We start from the raw sequence: 22,373 nt of genomic DNA on the forward strand, positions 1-22,373 counted from the left end.
CACAGTAATATTAGGTGTCTTTAGTTTTTTTGTCATAATTTGCATTTATGGGACAATAAAGGCTCAAAATCTGGAAATGCTCAAGGGATATCACCGGGCATCGTCTGAAATCTTGAAGACTTGCCTAAAATCTATCAGATAAAGCAAAAAAAAAAACTTTATCAAAGAAATCTGGGTTCAACCCCACGGCTCCCGGACTAACTGAGGACATTCTCAGGAATGCCCGTGTCTGAGGTGCCCACTGCATATTTGAAGTTAGCGTGACCATCCGTTATCTTATTTCGGAAAAAAACACCTGTTGAGTTTCTGTACAAGTAAACGATGCATGGTCGATTCTGATACAACGATGCGCACGCAGCCAAATTACGTCATATCTGTTTACAAACTCTAAAGGGGTCAATAGTTTTTAGGCATTATGACATTTGTGTTCTTTTGATGTGTAATGCATGCAGAAACAGCTATACAAAGGCACTAGATATTGTATCTCATTCAGTCTTACGAGGCATAGACTAGCAGTTCATGTTAAGGGCAGCATTAGAGAGAAACACACTAGCCAAACAACAATATGTGTCTGGTGCATTAAGTGATTTTTATTTGCCCCACATACTATGGATGTCTCAAAATAGCAGGAATAGTATACAGTAGTATTGAGCCTGTCGAGGATTAGTAAGATGCTGTAATGGCCCTATCACCCTTCCCCACGTACGAACACACATACTCGGACTGAACTACATTATATGAACAACCTACAGTGCAGGCTTGCAGTTTGCACTGCCTACCTACTCTAAAGCAGGTGGGGTGTCTTTTGAGCAATCACTCTTCATGGATGGAGCACTGGGCACGATGGATGTCTGTGTTTGCTCGTCTTGTGTTGTGAGGGTAGACTCCATTGTATCAGTCCTTTTTTTGAGTATCAGCCATGTACATCTGAAAGTTGCAAAATAAATTTGAGAAGATGAGATAGTATACCAGATGCTTTAACCAATCTGTATCCATGTGTTACATACATCAACATACTCTGTTGGTAGTTTCCCAGCCCTCCTTCCCTCTACAGGGCACTGTACAGCAGGAACTGTACAACAGGAAAACCACCAGCAACTTCTGCCTTTCACCGGAAGGTAGTTAGACCCCCCCGAACATCCTACCAGACTCACTCTTTGTCTAGCATCATTACGAGTTGTTTTCAGTGTTGAAGAAGTCAAGTGTACTTTAATTGTCAAACAATCTATGTAACAGGGTTAGCACAGAAGTTTGAAAGTTTTAAGTTTGAAACAAGAGGCTTGTGCGAGTAAACATTCCCTAAAGAAAGCCTGTCTGTTATCTTGCCCGGATGTAAACAGTAGATGGCTTTCACAGCACATTTACACAGCTGTATCCTCTCCTGAAGACTACGCTTCCACAGACCGTGGAATGAGCCTTCTCCCTTCGCGACCACAAAAAGCTGTCACCCTCATGACCAGCCGGACAGAGACGGCCATTCAACTTTTAGACAATGTGTCTCCACTTAATTCTGTTGGATGTGGTTCATCTCTCTTGTTTGTAGCATGCAGACATGACCTTGGATACCATGGCTCTTGATATATCACAAAGACTCACTATCTTGGTCAAGATGCACGAGCAACACGTGCACCAAGAATTTCTCCTATTTTGAACTCTGAGATGTCGCCCATAATGCAATATTTTGAGCAAAACTGTGCTGTTATACCCTGTTATTTGAACCTTCACACTCTGCTCTTACTGGTGCAATGTGGGATTAATAAAGACTGGCCACCAGGGTGGTCCAATTTATCCATGTAACTTCACACTCTAAAATGACAGGTGTTTCAATTTCATTATCCAAGTGTGTGTGTTGATAGAATAATAAATAACATGGTCAGCTAACCTTGAATGGAATGAATTCTCACATTTTGAGGGACTATTTTCTCAGCAGAAGCAGAATTTTACATTGCTCTAGTCAGCTGTAAAGTGACCAACTCACTTCATCAATGTAGTAGCTTTGGATTGATTAAAAACATTAGGACATGGATATGTCAGCAGTGCTCTGAAGGAGATGAGTGAGCCATCTCTTGGGGAGTCAGCTCTCAGCTGTACGATTTGATGAAGACCTTTTCAGTCATGCAGGAGTTACTATGAGCTGCGTCTTGGCCGGGACGTCCACATTGTCAAAATCACTTGTTTTGCGCATGCATACTCCCTTTTGGAGTCAAAAATCTCTTTGGATAGTGGCAAAGAGGGATGTCCAGAGAGATGGCTCACACATCCCAAGTCAAGTCAAGTCAGCTTTTATTGTCGCTTTCTTCATATGCACAAGACATACAAGTAGGGCCGGATTAAGAAGGCCTGTAGCCCCTATCATTACAGACTGACATTAAGTGCAAGACAGTGCAAGACATCCCCTTCAGAGAACCAGTGACATTTCCATGTCCTAATGTTCTCTTTCAGTTGACTCCTTTCACCATCTCTATGGGAGCGTTACAATCACTCCCGATTGCACTTGGCCGATACAAACTATGCAGAACTCCAATAGCTTCCTGTAAGGATGGCGCTGAAGCACCCTAAGGACTATCAGAAGACGTGCCCAGAACCCTATGTTCCAAGTGCTGCGCGGTCACATCCAACGGGTAGAACCAGACAAAGGTGGTAGGGTTAGCCCAGCCAGCCACTCTACACACCTGAAAAAGTTGTGCTCTTGAAAAGGTCCCAGGATGTAGAGACCAGTCTAGTAGCGCGCTTATCTGAGCTGGGGGCTGGTGCCTCTTGACCTCATATGCCAGGGCAATAGCTCGAACCAACCATTTGGTCAGCCTCTGTTTCGAGAGTGTCAGCCCTCTAGATGTGTGGGCGAAGCTTACACACAGCTGCTCAGTCTTCCTAAACGAGTGAGTCCTGTTCATTTAGATGAGTAAAGCATGGTCTGGTTTTGAACCCGAACCTGCGTACAGAGATCTAGAAGATTGGGCTCATTGAGTTGTCCTGATGACATTATCCGGAAGAGAGGGGGGATGTCCTCTTCCTAGTCTAGAGTTGAACTTGAACCTGCAGGGGAAAAGAACTAGGGAACTATTTTGGGCTGCTCACTCTCTCCACAGCCCCTCTAAAAAGTTGACAATGTCTTGCTGAGCAGAAGGCTGTTGTCCTTGCACCATTTAGCCAGCAGGTCTTCTTCTTCTCTCTAGTGAGTCTTGTCGCCCGTAGTGATGAGGCCCACCAGCGTTGTATCGTCCGCAAACTTCACCAGATGGTTATAATGGTATGTAATGTCGTAGGCATTACATAGTTTCACCCAAAAGCACTTGTGACACTGTAGTGGCCAGGATTGGGGTCAGTTTGATAGGTTGTGGTGGGATAGTTCTCGCCGCGTAAAGGAAGCACATATAGTTGTTGACACCATGTAGGAAAACCCAGAAGCACTCATGGCACCATAGTGGCCGGGCCTGGGGTCAGCTTGGTATACGAGGGGACTCAGGGTAACCAGTGGTCGGCCATGTGTAAAAGTATCAGATGTCCTTTGGAGAGGGGTGCTGTACGTAGGATAAAGGTCCACACCGCCATGATCGCGGGAGCGGTGGCGAGAGGGTGGGGAAATAGCCGCCAGTGACACATTAGCTGAAGAGGGCACACGAAAGGGTAAATTGGGGTCCCCACGAGCCTTCTCCAAAAGGCTTGGCAGTCGTGCTCGTGGGGCGGCTCCCAACAGGTAGAAACATGTACTAGCATCCGGGGACGGCATAGCATGACAACGCTTAAAACCGTGGCGAGAATAAGCGCCATCGTGTTCAAGATGAGAGTGGGGCTGGTGGACAGCCCATCATTAAACACACAATGCAAAGTGCTCCGGAAAAGCATGCGTGGGAAAACATTTAACGAAAGATGAGATGTTAATGGTAGGGCTTTGTACATCAGCAGCAAGATGTAAAGTCTGCTCTGACGTGAACAGGCAACCAATGGAGGAGCGCAAGGATTGGTGAAATATGTTCAAATTTCTTGGTCCTTGTTAATACTCTAGCTGCAGCATTTTGTACTACAGTACCTGAAGCCTACTTGTAGTGCTAGATGGAAAATAAGTAGTGTAATTTATATGTAACAAATGCATGAATAAGTGTTTCAGCATCACACAGAGACAATATGTCTGCTTTTTGCAATGTTGGATAGATGTCTTGATACAGGGCTGAAAAGTTAAATTCACATCAAAGAGGATGCCAAGGATTTTAACAACTTTGTTCTCATTCTCAATGATGGTGCAAACAAATCCATTTCTTCATGTCTGACACACATGCAGTACACCTGCAGCTCACAGGATGTACACGATGTACAAAGACTTTAATGTGCTGTTGTTGAACTTGTTGTAGCTGTAACAGGTGGATGGTATGGAATCAGATCTGGTGGGCCACTAGTTTTCAATGCTGTGCATGCGTAATCTCCAATATGGTGTCTACCAGTCTGGATGGTACTGGTCTGGGCTCTGGGGTACATACAGGTGGGTATTATGGCTAAAGCTCCACTCTAGTGTAGATCTACAGAAGGTCACCAACATCAACAAAGTCGTTTCCTTTCCAGTACAACATACAGTACATTGCTCTGAGGATTGTTCACAACTCTTTATTGTATAAACCCAACAACCACTTGGCAAATAGTTTAACAGAGGAGGGTAAAGGCATCAGAACAAGACTTCTACATCTCAAGGAAACAGGGACACTCAAGACACCTAAGTACACTTTTTGGATGAATACATACAACTATATACTACATGTACATACACATGACATGAGCACAGATACGTAGATATAGGATAGACAGACTAATAGGTCGTAAAACAAAAACCTTTAAACATAGGTAAGTGAATAATAAGTCATAGTAAGAAATATGTGCATAATGTCATTGACTGAGTCTTTTCATATATTTTACCTGATAAGGAACTTACAGTTCTGGTACAAAAAACAAACCATGCAAATTAGATGGGAAAATAGTATATCTGCACCCTTATATGTTACTAATGTGATGAGACAGGGTGGTCACCTGTTTTATTCTGTCGAAGAATCTTAGCCAGTGTAAAGCTGGGTGTATGCATGGTGCGTGATAGTCTTATTTAATCATGTTATTTTTTATGTCATTTATCAGTATGTTATCTGGGTCACAGTTACAGTGTGTTACACTGTGTTATTTGGGTCCCATCACCACTGAGGAGCTGTGTGATGATGATGATGATATCCAGCATCAATGTTGTGTAAATTATATGCACAGGCCAATATGTTGGTCCGCAGGTTGCACATACAGCCGTCTTCCAAAAAATCAACTTTACAAGAAGTGAGAGTGATTCAGTGATTAAGAATGACACCTGATCTGTGTATTTGAAGTGTTTTGAAGTGACTTATCTAATCATTTTCACATTATGTTTGATAGGCGACAAAACTTGTCTTGTGCAAATCTGCCTTGTCTGTGTTCATTAAAGGTTCGATCTTTCTTTGGTGCATGAAATGTATTTTTGTACATAACACTTTATTCGGGAGAGTTGTAGCTTTCATATGAGTGACTTCTGAAGCCAAGTGATTAATTGAAAGTCAGGTTATTAGCTGTTATTCCAAACAGATGGATAGGCGACAAAACTTTTGGAGATGGCTGTAGATTTGACATTTATATTTACACAATATTTAACTTCACCAAATATTTTCAATTAGTTTTGCCCCCGTTCACATGCCTTTGCCCCACTTTGCTTCCCTCATATGAATGAATGGCGAAGCTTGCTTCACTTGGCCAAATTGGAGTGTTTGTATAGCCTACTAACGTAACTCTTCTCTGGCTTAAAATTTCGCCCAAGCCCTCGTTCCCTCATGACTCTGGTTGTTTCTTCATACATCTCATCAGTGATGTGAATGACATGTATTTACCAAAGAAAGCATTTGCTGAGGAGAAAGACCCAGCTTTTCTCTTCATACAGTGAAGTGCTGTCCACCGTTAGCTGCCACCATCCCATCTATTTTCCTGATCAGCTCATCAACCTGAGTCCTGTCTCTGCTGTTGTTGTTAAATGCATGGTATCTCATTCCACAACTTCTGATCACCTCTTTTAGTCGTCTATGGCACGTATGCACAAACTGCTCTGTCGCCCCACGACCCACAAGCTCATCCCCACGGCTAAAGAGGACGATCATGTAGTCTTTGGCCTTCTCCCCAAAGATCTCCTGGAGGGCCCTGACTGCATTCCGCTCCTCCCAGGTGAAGCGACCCACCTGTATTACCAGCAGGAAGGCATGGGGGCCTGGGGCAGACAATTTAATGCACCTAAGGAGCTCCTCTACAATTTCAGTTTGGTCTATATCTACGTTAAATACACCAGGGGTATCAACCACAAGAATTTCACGTGGGCTTGCGGTTGATGCTAGCTCACATGTATTTGTGACAGAATTGGCTGTGGGTAAGGACTCAAATGCTTCTCTCCCCAGAATGGTGTTTCCTGAGGCACTCTTCCCCACTCCGGTGTTCCCAATCAGGACAATCCTCAGGGGTGGACCTGCAAATATTGCAACATTGTTCATTACATTTTATCTCAATATCCATGTTGTTTCTTTATGAAATCACAATTGGAATTCGCCCTGATTCCTCCCTAAAACTTGTGAGTAAATTACAATAGTCTGTTGATGCCTCTTGAGGATCGAAGACTAGATACTGCAGAATGCCAGATGAAGAACGTGGCCTTTGCCATGATGTAATCAAGGTGGTCAAACGTCCAACCACTATGTTGAACAGATGGAAGAAGGTTATTTTTGTTTGATGATTAGCTATTTTATAATGGTGCAATCCAGGTGGTCCAGCTAGCTTCTGTGTGTTGTGATGCAGTAGTACGTACGACAGTGTTCAGTCCGGTCTGTGGTTTGTGGTGGACAAAAGGTACTTTTTTGATAACGGGACTGATTTTAAATATTTCTAGTAGACTAGTATGAGCGGATCTGGGGGCTCAGTCAGGGGTGTCAATGGAAAGCTTGTAAGATACAGTATACGTAGGATGTGGTGAGACCATTTATGGCTTTGGTGATTAGTGTAAAATAGTATTTCAAAGTCAATCCTGTAGGAGATACATGTAAGCCCACTATAACAGGTCTCTCCTTTTGGGCTTAGTTAGAATTCTTCCTGCAGAATTTGTAATTAGTTTATTTGGCTGTGACAGATAATTGCAATAATATCCCCTGTAACCACCCCAGGAAACATTTGGACAAGTGCCTTCACAACTTTGCTACTTAGCCCCAACATCATGATGTAGACCTACCTTCTGTCATCAAAGACTGTGATGGAGTCCATCCAGTAGTCTGCATTAACACACAATAAAGTAATCATCATCATCAAATACACATTTAATATGAATTATTACTATTATCATTATACACCTGACAGCAAAATCCAGGCAGTGGCTGTACTTTCTCCGCCTACTGAGGAAGTTTAAGGTCTCCACTCCCATCCTGACCACCTTCTATTCATCAGCGGTGGAAAGTGTGTTAACAGGCTGTTTTACGGCCTGGTTTGGAAGCTGCACACAACAACAACAGAAGGACCTACAGAACCTTCCAGGACTCTTGGGTCTTAACACTAAGAGGGTGGGAGCCAGGGCTAGGAAAATTATGCAGGATGTCTCACATCCCAACTATTACATGTTCAGCCGTCCTGCCTATTTTTTAAATAATCATTTTCTCTTTTTTTTCTTTAGCGTATTTCTCACCTTTCATTTCCTTTTTTACTTTACTTCTTTAATTCTTAAGATGCAAAGCTGATGACCCCGTCATCATTTCACTACAATACCATGTATGTGACAAATAAAATTACTTGAACTTGAACTTGAACTTGATGATGATAAATGGTAAATGGACTCCATTTATATAGCGCCTTCCACTCCTTCGAGCACTCAAAGCTCTATACATTGTACGCCTCACATTCACCCATTCACACACCGGTGGCTGTGGCTGCCACGTATGGTACCACCCTGCCACCAGAAGCAACTTGGGGTATATCTTGCTCAAAGACACATCAATGGGGTCAGGCAGAGCAGGGCTCAAACCTGCAACCTTCGGGTTGCCAAACAGCTCTTCTACCACCTGAGCCCCACCACTGATGATGGTTATTATTAGTATTATTAAAATATTATTATTTAGGTAATTTAGGCAAGTGAACATGAAAAGCCGTTGGATTTCATTTACCTGCTTGATGACATCATGTTGTCTGTGACTGTGAAGTAAACAGCCTGAGCAGATTGCTGATTGGTCGGTTATGCAGTAGAACTCCAGCACTTTCAGATGATGTGGACAGAAGCTGTGGAGATGGAGAGGCTGTACACAGCAATATGGCAATAGCAATAGTACTAGCACATTATCACACATAACTATCATTCAGCTAAAGAGAGATAATTGAGAAGAAAAAATAGAAGAAAGAGCGAAGAGAAGAGAAAAACAAATATTTTGCACTGTATAAAGTATTATAGAGAAGAACTATGACCAAAGGCAGATGAAAATGAAGCTGTTTTAAATGTCTTCTTAAAACATGATACTGTTGGGGCAGTTCTTACTTGAACAGCAAGCTGATTTCAGCATTTGGCAGCATAATGGCCAAAGGCCATTTCACCCTGTCTGGATTTTGCCATAGGTAGAACCAGTAGAGCAGACTGAAGACATAATAAGACATGTTTTAGGGTGGTATTGCTCTAGAAAATCTGCAATATATTTAGGGCCTAGGGCCATTCCACTAAACTTCACTGGGAGCCAGTGTAATGGCCTGAGGGAGATTTAAAATTGTAGTCGTGTGTTGTGAGAAAATTCCCAAGGCGACTAAAGGCAAATGAACAGAGACCCAAAGCATATCAACCAACTGGTTAGATGAGATGAGGACAACACAGTCAACGGCTGTATCTCAAAGTCAAGGATCCTTGCCTTGCTAGGACGTGAGACGCCTGGTGATTGGATACTCTTTGGTGAACTCTGCAGAGTATCCAGTCACTGGGTGTTTTTACGTCCTAGTAAGGACAGGATCCTTGACTTTGAGAAACAGACAATGTTTTGAATTGCCCATCCTGATCTCAATCCATTTGCATTCTAAAGGGTAGTGGTGTCAACAATAATCGATTCGGCAATGCAATGCAATGCGGAGAATCAACAATTCAATTCAATGCGGCAAGTTCCAGAATCGATGCGGCAAATTTTTCAATTACTTCCGTGGATATTTCAGGAGCAAATGAATGTTAAATTAAATAGAAAGCACTTCAAAGCATTGAAAACTGCAAGACTGATAGAGAAAACAGCCAATAAAATGTTGCTCAGTATCTGACTACTTGTATTGCCTCATCATGACTGATGAAACATTTGCTTTGCTTTCAGTAGAAATGTAATGCATTGTAATGCATCGTAGGATTGAATCGAATCAAATCGCTACCTCCCGCGTCGTAATCGAATCGAATCGTGAGGGCAGTGCCAATGCACACCACTACCAAATGGCATAGCTAAAGTGGCATACACATATGTGTAAGATTACAGATATTTAGACCAAATTCAACATTTAGACCAAATTCAATTCACCAAATTTTTGACTTAAATGAAACTACTAAAAGCATTGTGTAAAAATCTCTCTTATTATTGTTGGATTTGGAAATCATTTTGAGAGTGCAATGGTGAGTTCTTGATGGCCCCCCTATTACAAACATTTCATAGAAATAAGTTAATAGGTGACTTCTCATGCATTTTTTATATTCTCTATTTCAGTCATCTTTAGTATTAAAGATGTCCTCTAATCATTATTTCATTAATACCGCTGTGTTCCCCATTGTTATTGATGTCATGAACTCACTCCCCAGGAATTGTAATCTTGCCTTTACTCTGGTTCTGTCTCGTACTCTCTCTCTCTCTCTCTCTCTCTCTCTCTCTCTCTCTCTCTCTCTCTCTCTCTCTCTCTCTCTCTCTCTCTCTCCCCCTGCCTGTCTGGTTCTCTCTCTTTCTCTATCTCTCTCTCTCTGCCTATCTGGTTCTGTTTCATGCTCTCTCTGTCTTGTGCTCTCTCTCTCTCTCTGCCTGTAGGGCTCTGTCTCCCTACCTGTCTGGTTCTCTCTGCCCCGCTAGTGTCATGTGCTTTTGGTTTGTTTTGATTTCCTCATGTGCTCCTGTGTTTACCTGCCACGCCCCACGTTTGTCTCCTGCCCCTTGTGGTCTAGTTTTAGATTTTCTCATTTGGCCTGTTTAGTTTTCCTTATTGTTTTCACCTGTGTTCTGTTCTTGCTATTGGTCTTGTCCCTTGCCTCCTGTTCCCTAGTCATTGTCTCCACCTGTGTCATTATCTGTTTTCGTTATCATTGTCCTTGATTGCCTGTGCCTCGTTTGTATCCTTGTTTCTGTCTCGTCTACCACCTGGATCCTGTTGTGTTCTACCTATTGTGTCCCTGCTCTGTGATTGTCCCTGTGGAATTTAAGTCCTGTGCTCCCCTTGTCCCGTGCTGCGTCATTTGTCTTCTATGTCAGATTTGTCACGCTGTATCTGTCTGTTAGTCTATCTGATCCCTGAAACCCTTGGATGTAAGTGTCTTAGTTTTACTTTGTTTAGTTCCTGTTTTCCCCCTTGTGGGTTTTGTTTTTGTCTCTAGCTCTGCTGAGCAGTTAAGTGTTTTCATAGTTTTATTTAGTCAATAAATCCCTGACCTATCCCAGACCTTCTGCTTTGTGTGCTGCATTTGGGCTCTGCTGCACGAAACCTTGACAATTGAATGCATTACGTATTGCATTGGTCCTTTCTGGTTGCTTTGTTTCAAGACGTTTTTGCAAGCTAGTAAGGTGGCTTGTTGACAAACGAGAGGGTTTTCTGGGTTTCTGGTGGATATCCGTCTCTGATTGGCTCCCTCCTCCTGCTCTGTAGAGAGATTCTAAAGGTTATCGACTCGCCACTTCCCCGGGTGGTACGGCACTATAGGGGCGCCAACGGAGGCGTGCAGACTCCATTTAGGGCTGTGCTCTCAACAGTGACCCCTAGGCGACTCTTGCGGCACCAACCAAAAATGATGAAATAATGAAAACACTAATAGAAAATACTATACACTAGTGTGCCGTGGCACAGTGGTTGGGAAACACTGGCCTAGTTTAGTCAAATTAAGCGTAGCAATGCAAGTCTATCTGAGCAAACATCATCAAGTGTACTTATAAACTACTGTAGCCTCTTACTGCAGATGGGGTCACCGGCGACCCTATTTACTTGCTGAACATGTTTAACTTAGGGCTGGGCAACGTTAACGCGTTAACAGTGCGTTAGCTATTGAGGTCCATATCGCCCGACAATTTTGTTAACGCTATAACGCAGCAGGTTTTTTTTCATGTTTTTTTGTTGCCTTTTATGACCGCCATTCGTGGCTTTTATTTTGAAAGCGTCAGCGGGCTTGTTGCTGCTTCCAATGACAGCTGACAGAGAAGAAGAATGTCTAGAGGCAAAACAAAACAGCCGTAGCCTACAGAAAGACGTCAACTTCTGAACAGGCCCGTTGCGTTAAGGTACGCAATGTAGGCAGTTGCCTAGGGCCCCCGAGTAGGTGGGGCCCCCAAGGACGACAGGTTATGGACCCAACAGCAACGACGATTTGAAATAGCTTTATAATAAGGCAATGCCATCTTTATGAAGGGCTCTGCTGCGAGGGAAGCAACAGCGCCTCCCTAATGCCCCCTGCTCGAGGGGGCCCCCCTTCCAATAGGTTTGCATCAGCGACAGCGACGTGAAAATGTCAATTGCCAAAAGGTGCAACGACAAATGTAGTCAAAGTACCCCCATCTCGAGGGGGCCCCCCTTCCAATTTGTTCAACCGTCAAATCCAGCGCAAATACAAACTGAAGATGAAGCTACATAATCTCTCACTGGATGTTGCGCAGACGCCAGTTTATATTACATTTTTGGCTCAAGACAGTTGCTTTTAAAATAAAAGTTAATCTTGAAGGCGACATATTAGGCTACTCTCTGTACTGCAACCAAACTGTCCCAGGCCAGTTGACATCGCACAGACAGCGAGATGCTTCATTTAGGCTACAGTGTTATGTTTTCAAAAACATCCGTGAAGCATTATCCATGTGCTGTAACAAGCACTGGGCAAACGTCGATTGTTCAATAACGCACCTTTTTTCGACACGGAACTGTTTTGAATGTGGACAAACGCAAGAAGAAACGAATGAACAATGTGCATATGCATATGCATATATGACCAATATTTCGGATAACACGAGTCACACAAGTGCGCTGGGATAGCTACATTGTAGCCCACTTTCTTGCTATTAGGCTATATGGATTACACATTGGAATTTGGGACCATGATTCTGGAAACTTGTGGATTACAGTGAGAGGTTGGGATACATTCTGCGGTCAAGACAACTCAAGGTAAGGGCACCGGGGTATTGGTCCCCTATAATTGACACAGTTGTCAACCACGGAGTAACGTAGGTGGTTGTTCAGTGATCCTTGGTCGCTACAGAGTAGCCTATTTGTGTGTGCTGCGGTATTACTAACAACTTTGGATTGTATTTTCAAATGCGTGGTGGATGCAATACGAAAAAAAATCTCGTCGGGGAGACCCCCCCTGGCTTGGTTAGAATTCTTGCTACCAATATCACATCCCCCCAAACCCCCCACTGTGCCTGCTCATTCGTTTTTCAGCCTTGAGTTTCTGGACTAGGCCTATTGTTTTATGAGTCAATAGTTGGTTTTGCACAAATGGAGCACCCTTGGTTAGATTTTAAAAGTGGTTGGAAAGATTAGACCTTTCTTTATTTGTGATTGGCAATGCAGATCATGATTTTTGTGGTAGGGTCAAAAAATCTGATTGGGCCATATAGGCATACTCTCATGTGAGATAGGCCAGGTTAAACTGAATATTCATTTAGCCTACTTCTATATTTGCCCCGGTCTTTCTTCATAAAGTTTCATAAAATGAACTATAGGGACTAGTTATCATACTAGATTGCATTTCCTCACTCTTTATGCATTCATTGCCCTTCATACATGTGTTGCCCTGCCACAACACTGTCTATAAGGTGACTTCTTGTTTGTTCCATTAGATTTCTATGGTTTCTGTGACATTGTGTTGTAATGGTAGGCTATGTGACAATGACTGAAGTGCCATCCAAAAATTGTCTGGCCCCTCCGAAACCCGAAACAGAAGTTCTGGCGCCGTGGCTACCCTGTCAGGTCCTCGGGCCCCGACAACCCCTTTGCCTATAGGGCCCCCAAAATCCTAGAAACGGGCCTGCTTCTGAATGGACATTTTCGGTACACAGTTCTACAGTCCTCCTTGCGCAACTCTCGAGCAGCATGTGGCTCGCCTTTGCAGCTCGCAAGGTTAACTATTGTACGGTCAGCATGAAAAGGTAGTCTACTGTTATGCGGGCCGTCTATCAGCTGTCACGCCACGCGGACTTGATCAGCCTTGATCAAAAAGCGGACCGCGAGATATTGCATTCCTCACGCAACGTTTTGGTTTCTACATGGCGCTGCGCGTGCATAGTACAGTAGGCTGCATCAACATGGTAGGCTATGATTTCACGACATCGGCAACCTCGTCAGCATTTAAGATGTCAACGTTATTGTTTTGAAAGATGTACAGTAATTGTTGTCAGTGCCAACAGACAGTCAATTAGTTTCTAGTCGCTGAAACACCTTAAATAATAGCGACAGATAAGGGAGAAAGTGGGAGTCTTTGACAGTGAGAGAAGGCGGTACCTATCTCACAGACGCATGCCTGCCTGCCTGTTTTTTTAAGTGACAAGCTTTTTTTTTGTTCTTGTAGGCCCATGTAGACCATCCTAATTTGAGTTTCTAATTTCTCATATATCAGTTTCAGTAGCCTACAATCTTAAGTACCCCTAGTGTAATATTGTATGCAATCATTTGTTTCATTAGTAGGCCTACATTGGATATGCATATAGCCTACTATATAGCCTAATTTAGACTGATAGGTTGACAAATAGTCTACATTTCCATTGTGGAATATTATATTAGACCTACATAGGTTATCTACACAGTACATATGCAAATTATTATTAATTAATTTATTTTATTAATTTATAAAATATCTGTATTTAATTTATTATTTATTTTATTTATTATTAATTATCATTTTTTGGGTTTCGCGCGCTATGCGATTAATCGCGATTAATCACAGAAAGTCACTGAGTTAATGCGATTAAAGATTTTCATGTTTGCCCACCCCTAGTTTAACTACATCATAACAACATTACAGAGAGCCATAGCGCTGCTCTAAGGGGTTAAAATGAATGTAAAATTCACCAAAGTACAAAACCACTATTTAATAATCATTTCCTCTGATGATTTTTGGCTTGATTCTTGTGCTCCCATTTACTTCCAGTCATTATGTTAAGTTATGCTAATTCTGATACAGATAAATCTAAGTACTGAAAACACTGAGAAGAAAATGATAAGCGCATTCATGGATAATGCTTGGAAAAACTGCACATATGTGAAAAAAAAATAGCTTACATTTTTTGTGTGGTTTTGTCACATACGTAAGATGGAACTTGTGACATAAAATGGAACTACTCAGTGGTGAGGTGTAGAATTTAAATTCTATAACTTAACGTTAAGTTGAAATTTCTGCAGTGTGCAGCTTGACATTTTGTAGTTGTCCATAAGCTTGAACGTAGGCACAATTTACTCATAATGTATTCACTGTGTGTGTTCTACTGTATGATCAGCTGATGCAACCTACAGATGGTTTTGAGGGAATCATTGGTACTGATATTCAGTGACATGTAAATGGCGCTCAGGGGTTACATACCTAGTCTGATATGTACGGGACCCAACGCTGAGAAAATTAGAGAACAACAAATGTCAGAGGAACATAACACACAAGGAAATGCCTCAAAGATAACATATCACTCAGAACTGTTATTATGATTGTTGTGATTTGATTAAATGTGGTGTATAGGCTGAGCTTAGATATACTGTAGTTTCGCTGTAGATGCTTGTAGTCCATCACACAGTTCTGCTTACCTTCTACTGTATGCCATCTTGGGTGGGCAGAGTTATGACAATCTAGAGTCTTTAAGAGTTACAGACACAACACAAATGTGTTAAGATACAATAAATAATGAAAGTAAATAAAAACTCTACACCTGAAGCTATCAAAACCATTATTTCACATTTTACGTGTATGTGTACATTGCAGCCCTTCTGCCTCATCCACCATTAGAAACAATCGGCACTTTACAGCCAGAGTTCTTAACCCTATCCAGACCGGGCTTTTTTGGCATTCCTGGGACCGGGGGGGGGGCTCTTTTGACCCCCCCCTCATAACTTAGGAACCGAATGGCGTATGACCACCAAACTTGGAGGGGATGATTTTCAGCCAAAGATCTATGAATGACATCAGTTTGGTGTCATTATTGGATATTATGACATCATTATGACGTCATTTCCTGTTTTTATTGCCCAAAATGTCACCTTCATGTATTTTCCATCTAACTTGGGAAAAGCACATCAATTTTGGTTATTATCTGCTTCAGACCACTTCAAATGTTTACAAGGGTGTCTGATGCTGATGAAAATGTAAAAAAAATATGAAAAGTGATGATGATGAGACTTAGATCAGTGATTTTTGGTCAGGCGTACCTGTCAGGAAACCGTTGCCATGGCAACAACAAAAATTATAAACCTAATCTTTTGGTATCACACTGTAGCCAACTTAATTTTAGGAAAAGTCACAAAGTTTCGTAGTCATAGCTTTAGTCATTCAGGAGTTATACGACATCAAAGTTGGTGCGGGCACTTTTAGCCCCCCCCCGGTCTGGATAGGGTTAAGGTGAACGGTGCAAGCAGCAGTCATGACACCATTTAAAAAGTCATTCAGGCGCCCTTTTGTCCAGAAACATTTCATACATAATACACAAACACAAACACACAAACACACACACACACACACACACACACACACACACACACACACACACACACACACACACACACACACACACACACACACACACACACACACACACACACACAGTATTTGTAATGCATGCAGGGTCTAGAGTATATATGCAAAAATAATGGAAAATGTATATTTCACGTAACAAGAGTTACACCATACCTTCTAAGTTTACGTTAGGCTCAAATTCAGTGCATTGTTTTAAGCTGTAACATGCTCAGCACAAGTAAGATTATTAACTGTATGACTACAACGCTAATCATGTTAATAAACGAATAGCATAATAATGAAAATAGTTAGAGTCTTCTAAAGTATCAACTTTTATTCACATATAAGTCATAACAAGAAACTCACCTGCAACCTCACTGTTGAGCAACTGATGAACTGTCGTGTTAGCCAATAGAGATCCCCAGCCACTCCCCTTTCAGGCCCTCTTTCCTCTAGAGGGCGCTGTGCAACAGAGACCGTACCACAGAGTTACTACTTCCGCTAGAGACCGCACCACAGAGTTACTTCCGTACCACAGAGTACAAGATCAGTGCACACTAGCCCTTTCTTTGAAAAAAGATTACCTGTGTTGTGGACATATAGAGCTTGAAAGTCCCGCCCCTTAGTTCCGCATTTCACGGGACCTAAGCTGACCATCTAACAACATGGTAGCGAGTAAATATCTGGGCTATAAATATGCTGTTTAAGAGGCTAGATAAAGATTCTTCATGCAGAAGTATCAATGTTTTGTTCAGAGGCCGTCTACGTGAAAAATGTGAAGAAACACAGCTTTCTAAAAAGTTTGGGGGTTCGTACGAAAAATTAAACAAAAATATCAGAAACAACATATATGGAGCTCGTGGTACAACTTGAAGGGGATCGAAATATCATTTCAATACCGCCATTGGATTACATGCTACGACTCAGGATACTGGGCCGAGCTTCCACCCTTTATTTTTGAATTAGAAGAAGGCCACCCTTGGCCATCTTTTAATTTTAATCATCTATTTGCAAAGATCACAATTCCTGTCTCATTATTTTACAATAGTGTCTTACATATTTTTTAATTTTTTTTTTAAAAAAGTATTTATGAACACTTTACACAACAGAATCATTATATTTTGTATTTCCTGGCTTTCGCTTGCCAAGTCACTCAAGGCTTTAGTAGGGAGATATACATATGTTTAAATCTATATTATATTTTAACAACTCAGCCTTTATGGTCCTGTTGTCATTGTGATGATTTCTTAATGATGCAGTTGCCTACATTTAAGCTCAGAAGATGAAATGCTGACATCATATGCTGCAATGGGGAATGTGCGGAGTCCTTTGAAGTTTGAGTCAGTATGTGTAGGAAAAGACTCTAACCTGTTAACTTTGGTAATTGTCAAAACAATGGTTTATGAAGGAGTTGAACATCATAAAGTCTTTTTTTGTTTAGGTTTATTCTTCCAGAGAAAAAAGAATATACATTTGATGTGGGCCAATCTGCCATTAAGAAGCAATACAACTGGCTTCTAAATTGCAAACCACTCTTTGCTCAGTCTGTTTATGCCGAATCCGTCAGTGCCATGCCCTCATTATGTGTGTAGTGTACTCTCACACACAGATGTGCTCTCTCTTAGTCACCATGTCTTCTTTGTCTGCGTGCATTGTGCATCTCATCTTGATAAGTCAGTGCCACAAAACCAGAAAGTCAGCATTGTCCTCCTCTGTGCTCTCGCTAATCAAGAGTCAATCTTTAGCAGCCATTTTACCAAGACACCATTTCACGTGGCACCTTAATGCACACCATAGCCTACCACCAGTGGCAAGCTGCAATAGTGATTGAACATTACATTACATTACATTGCATTACACTTAGCTGACGCTTTCATTTATTCAAAGCGACTTACAGTTATTATTTGTCAGGGTATTGGTTACAGTCCCAGGAGCAATGTGGGGTTAGGTGCCTTGCTCAAGGGCACTTCAGCCATGGATGGAGATGTAGGGAGAGGTCAGGGGGGATTTGAACCTGCAACCCCTAGATTGAAAGAAAAACTGTCTAACCACTAGGCCACTGCTGCCCTGAACATGGTAGGGCCTACTACAATACTATGACAGAGCCTCTCATCTTGATATGGAAGTCAGCATTGTACTCCTGTGCATTTGATCTAGAGTCAATCTTTAGCAGCCATTTCACCAAGACACCATTTTATATTGTCAGAGCTTCAACAAAGAGAGTAGAGTAGAGAAGAGTAAAAGCATTCAGGCCCTTGCATTTCCTGGATCCATGTTTACAAAGACACCATTTTATATTGTCAGAGTTTCAACAAAGAGGGTAGAGTAGAGAAGAGTAAAAGGATTCAAGCCCCTGCATTTCACTGTATATTGTCAGCTCTTCAAGCTAGCAATATACCATAAGCTAATGTTGAGTTCTGTCCCAGCTCTTTGACAGTAAAGTTTGATTACCGCAGGTTTATGGCACCTTATATAAATAGGCCTACCAAACGCTCGCTGTACATGCAATGTAGTCACATTCCCATGCAGTTTGGACAGTTACTGTGGAGTTTTTAGGTAATTCCGATGCAAAAAGCTTTCATTTAATATACAACGAAAGTGGAGCTATTTGAAGTAAATGTGTCATTGTTGAAATAATAATAATAACAAGATATAGCCTACTGCTTATTCTGACTAATCACACCAGCATGGCAAAATGTTGGTTAAGTACTGTACATGAAAATGTGATGAAAAAGGCTTTGTGATAGATGGTAAAATGTCATTATGTGGCAGTGCTAGCAACTTCATGGAAATGGCATGGGATCAGGAGTGTCTCTTCCTACTTATTCATATACGAACGCTATTACAACGAAATTACTGCAATATCAGCAGCACTCTACAAAGTTATTTATTCCCTTATGACACGGCATTATAAATTAGCTGTTACCACCATGGCAATGACCAAGTCGTAATGTATTACTAAAGGCCCCTTGCACTGTCGTAATTAACTTTCAATGTCTATTACAGCGTGCCACAGGAGGTACAGCGTGCATTAAGGGGCTACTTATTCATATACGAACGCTATTACAACGAAATTACTGCAATATCAGCAGCACTCTACAAAGTTGAATATAACGGTTAATTTTTGAACATGTAAGTGTATTTAATTGATTTATTTCAGACAGGGGATTTGTACTGGGTTCATTAGTTATGTACAGTAAGGAGATAACTTGAACGGGAGCGTGTATGTTCCCACAGCCCATTGGTCCCACGGCCCATTGGTCCCACATCACTAAGATTTTTAACATTATTTTTAGGCCTAAAAACTGTGGGAACATGGAGCAGCAGGAATAAGCTGGGACCATTTGGGCTGTGGGACCAATGGGCCATGGGACCAATGGGCTGTGGGAACATAGATCTGACCTTGAACCACTGGGAAAATGCCCTGTATGGTTACTAATCCAGGCCTAAGAACACTATGAGGAGCTAATTGACAAGATTATTTGACTGTTTCGACTGTTTTGACATGTAATATCGTTGTGGGGCCCTCCCATTGACTTCCATTCATATTAATAATAATAATAATAATAATAATAATAATAATAACTTGGTTTTATATAGCGCCTTACAAGTAACCCAAGGTCACTTAATTAATTACGTATATTAACCTAACAACTAAAGAATGCTAAACTGTGCCCAAAACCAAAACAACCCCTAACCCAAACCTGTCAGTGAGGAAATGTTTTTACACTTTTACTTTTACCAGTAACAACATCCCAGCCACAGAGGTAAAAACATGTGGGGTCCAGGATTTGGGCCCCACATGGAGCGAGGGCCCCACCTTGTTGTGGTGTCAAAGATAGATTGTTGCAGTACACACACAGAGACACAGACACACACACACACACACACACACACACACACACACACACACACACACACACACACACACACACACACACACACACACACACACACACACACACACACACACACACACACACACACACACACACACACACACAGGTGGGTGCTGTAAAACTAGGCTAGACCGTTCCGGAGACGTCTGTTGATAGGCCTGTCTGAATATCTACAGTCATAACACATCAGATGTTTTCTTTGTGTATTTGCCCACAAACGTTTCACACAGAGTCCTTCTTCAGCGTGTAATATTGGCTTCCATCATACATTATTATCATAACCCCCATGAAAAATCAAGATGCATCCAACTTCTGTCCTGTCCTCCAAAATGCCAGCAAAGTAGTGTGATTGGGCAGCTACCGACATCTCCAAAACTGATTGGTTAAGATAACAGAGGGAGTGCTGAACTTTTGTAAACAAGACTATTTGGCAGGAGCTAGAGAACTCATCTTTTTTTCTGTATTGGCCTTTTTCATGTATTCTTTCAAAATCCCATGACAGTTTATGACTTAATTATGACTAAAAATTAGATCAAGACTTCCACTTTAGCATGCAGTGGGAAAACATGAGAATGTACTCAACCAGTAGTTGTGGAATCTTGTCTGTCAAGTTTTGGGAGTGGCACCTACATGTTGCTCAAAACATTTGCATTTGACATGCTGTGGTGGTAGACATTATGTATTTAAATGTCCTTATTCATAACAGTTGAATTCTTTACAAAGATACATTTTGTAAAATATATTCTAGCAAATAATAGGATAATCAGGGGAAAAAATCAGCAAGCTCTCCTCCGTCTTTGAACATTCAGTCAGCATGATCATCTCCTCTCCTCTTACACTAGGTACAGTGCAAGTTAAGACACTTCAAGAAGCATTTGTTACGAATATTACTGCCCCTCCTGTTTGATTAATTTTAATATACTCACATTTAGACCTACGGACCATATTTATTTTATTTTTTCAAGCATTGACCATTACGATGAATCTACAAAACAACTGTGTATCTATATAAAATATCAAGATCAGCTTCATTATTGTCTGAGTAACAACTTTGTAAGCTGTATTACACTTACCAAATAGGGCACATCAAATTCAGTGTGGATCACTACTCTGCTCACTGCATTGCTGCCACCGTTGATGAAAGCCTCTTACTTTTGGTTTTACACAGCAGCCTGCTGCATGATCTGAGCTTCGAGGTACTGTGATGACGCAGTTTTTGTTTAGGGCGTGTACTTCTGCGAATGGACGTAGCCTACATCACTATATGACTCTTGTGAATGGTCCCAGTTGGAACTAAAAATAAACAGTGGGTGGCGCTGGTTTATCAGGCTATATGACAGGCTATATGAAAACAAATTCTGTTTTCTTGCCCAAACTGAACTTCAGATGTTCCTCCCTCACACATCATATGGCAACCTCTAGAAACCTGACACTGTCCTTCAGCTGCCCACAGCGCTTGCACTGTAGTTGGCCTTCAGCTGACCCCACTGACACGTTCATACAGATCAGCATTCAGTGTAAAGATTGGACTACTTGGACCAATGGTATTTGTAGTGAGAGATCTCCATGGCTGGGGAAGACAGACCTGCATAAAGTGTTGAGTAAAGAGATTCACATATTTCCACCAGTTCCACTTATTGGCACAAGACTTCAGCCACACCATGGCATCCTAGACTGTATAAAATCTCCCTTTTCTTAATTAAAGGATGGGTTAGTTGAACTGAGACCTGGGACAAGGGCCTCTTAGGCCTTGAGCTATGGCCCCAAATTTTGGCTATCGGTGCCATCTGGGGGGAGGAATGCTAACAATTTTTTTTGGTAAGGTATATCCCCCCACTACTAGAAAAAGCCTGATAGCAGTCACGGGGTGGTAGCGAAACCCCTTTTTTCGGCTCTTGAAGTGACTACCCCCCTCTATTAAATTCCATGTTTGAATTCGGATGCATGTCTAGTTCAGGCTCATTTCGTGGGGTATTGCCAATACTCTATACCATGGTGCCTGGTATTACTGGAAAGGGGACCTTTCAGGCTTTCATTTAAGATCATTGGTGAATCTGTCTGACATACACAGAGGTCACAGCACTTCATTAAATCAGACATAGCTAACATTTTCCAACAACTCTTGGCTAAACTGTCTGCTTTCGTTTATCTCTGTGGCGTGAAAGAACACCAAGGACACAAAATTGGACAACCTCAATACTCTTTGGAGTCTGCTGATTCAGAAAATGTATAATATGCCCATACAATTGTTTTGTATGCGTTTGTAAGAGCGTTAAATTTGAATTGTGCAACCAGCAAAAGTCTTCAAAATAATAGCCAATACATGCAGGTCATCTGTTGGAAGTATTGGGCCTTTTTCCTTCCAAAGTTTCTGCTTGGCATCACTGCTTGGCATTAGGCCTTCATTTAAGATCATTACTAAATCTGTCTGACATACTCAGAGGTCACAGCACTTCATTAAACCAGAAATAATAATAACAAATGTCGCCTAAACTGTAGGCTTTCTTTAGTCCCTACGTACTGTAAACCATGGGAAAACATCAAGGACACAA

At 41.7% G+C, this 22,373-nt stretch overlaps 1 protein-coding gene across 1 annotated transcript; it reads right to left on the minus strand.

Annotated features, from left to right (window-relative positions):
* Nucleotides 1-5,878: 5,878 nt before the first annotated feature.
* Nucleotides 5,879-7,271, minus strand: LOC134440074 (GTPase IMAP family member 9-like). The gene is made up of 2 exons (XM_063190003.1): nt 7,262-7,271; nt 5,879-6,508 (listed from the first exon to the last, which is right to left on the minus strand). The coding sequence occupies exons 1-2, from the start codon at nt 7,269-7,271 to the stop codon at nt 5,928-5,930; spliced, it is 591 nt and encodes a 196-aa protein (XP_063046073.1). The 3' UTR covers nt 5,879-5,927.
* Nucleotides 7,272-22,373: the final 15,102 nt, after the last annotated feature.

The sequence above is a fragment of the Engraulis encrasicolus genome, chromosome 23, assembly GCF_034702125.1.
Source record: "Engraulis encrasicolus isolate BLACKSEA-1 chromosome 23, IST_EnEncr_1.0, whole genome shotgun sequence".
NCBI lineage: Eukaryota > Metazoa > Chordata > Actinopteri > Clupeiformes > Engraulidae > Engraulis > Engraulis encrasicolus.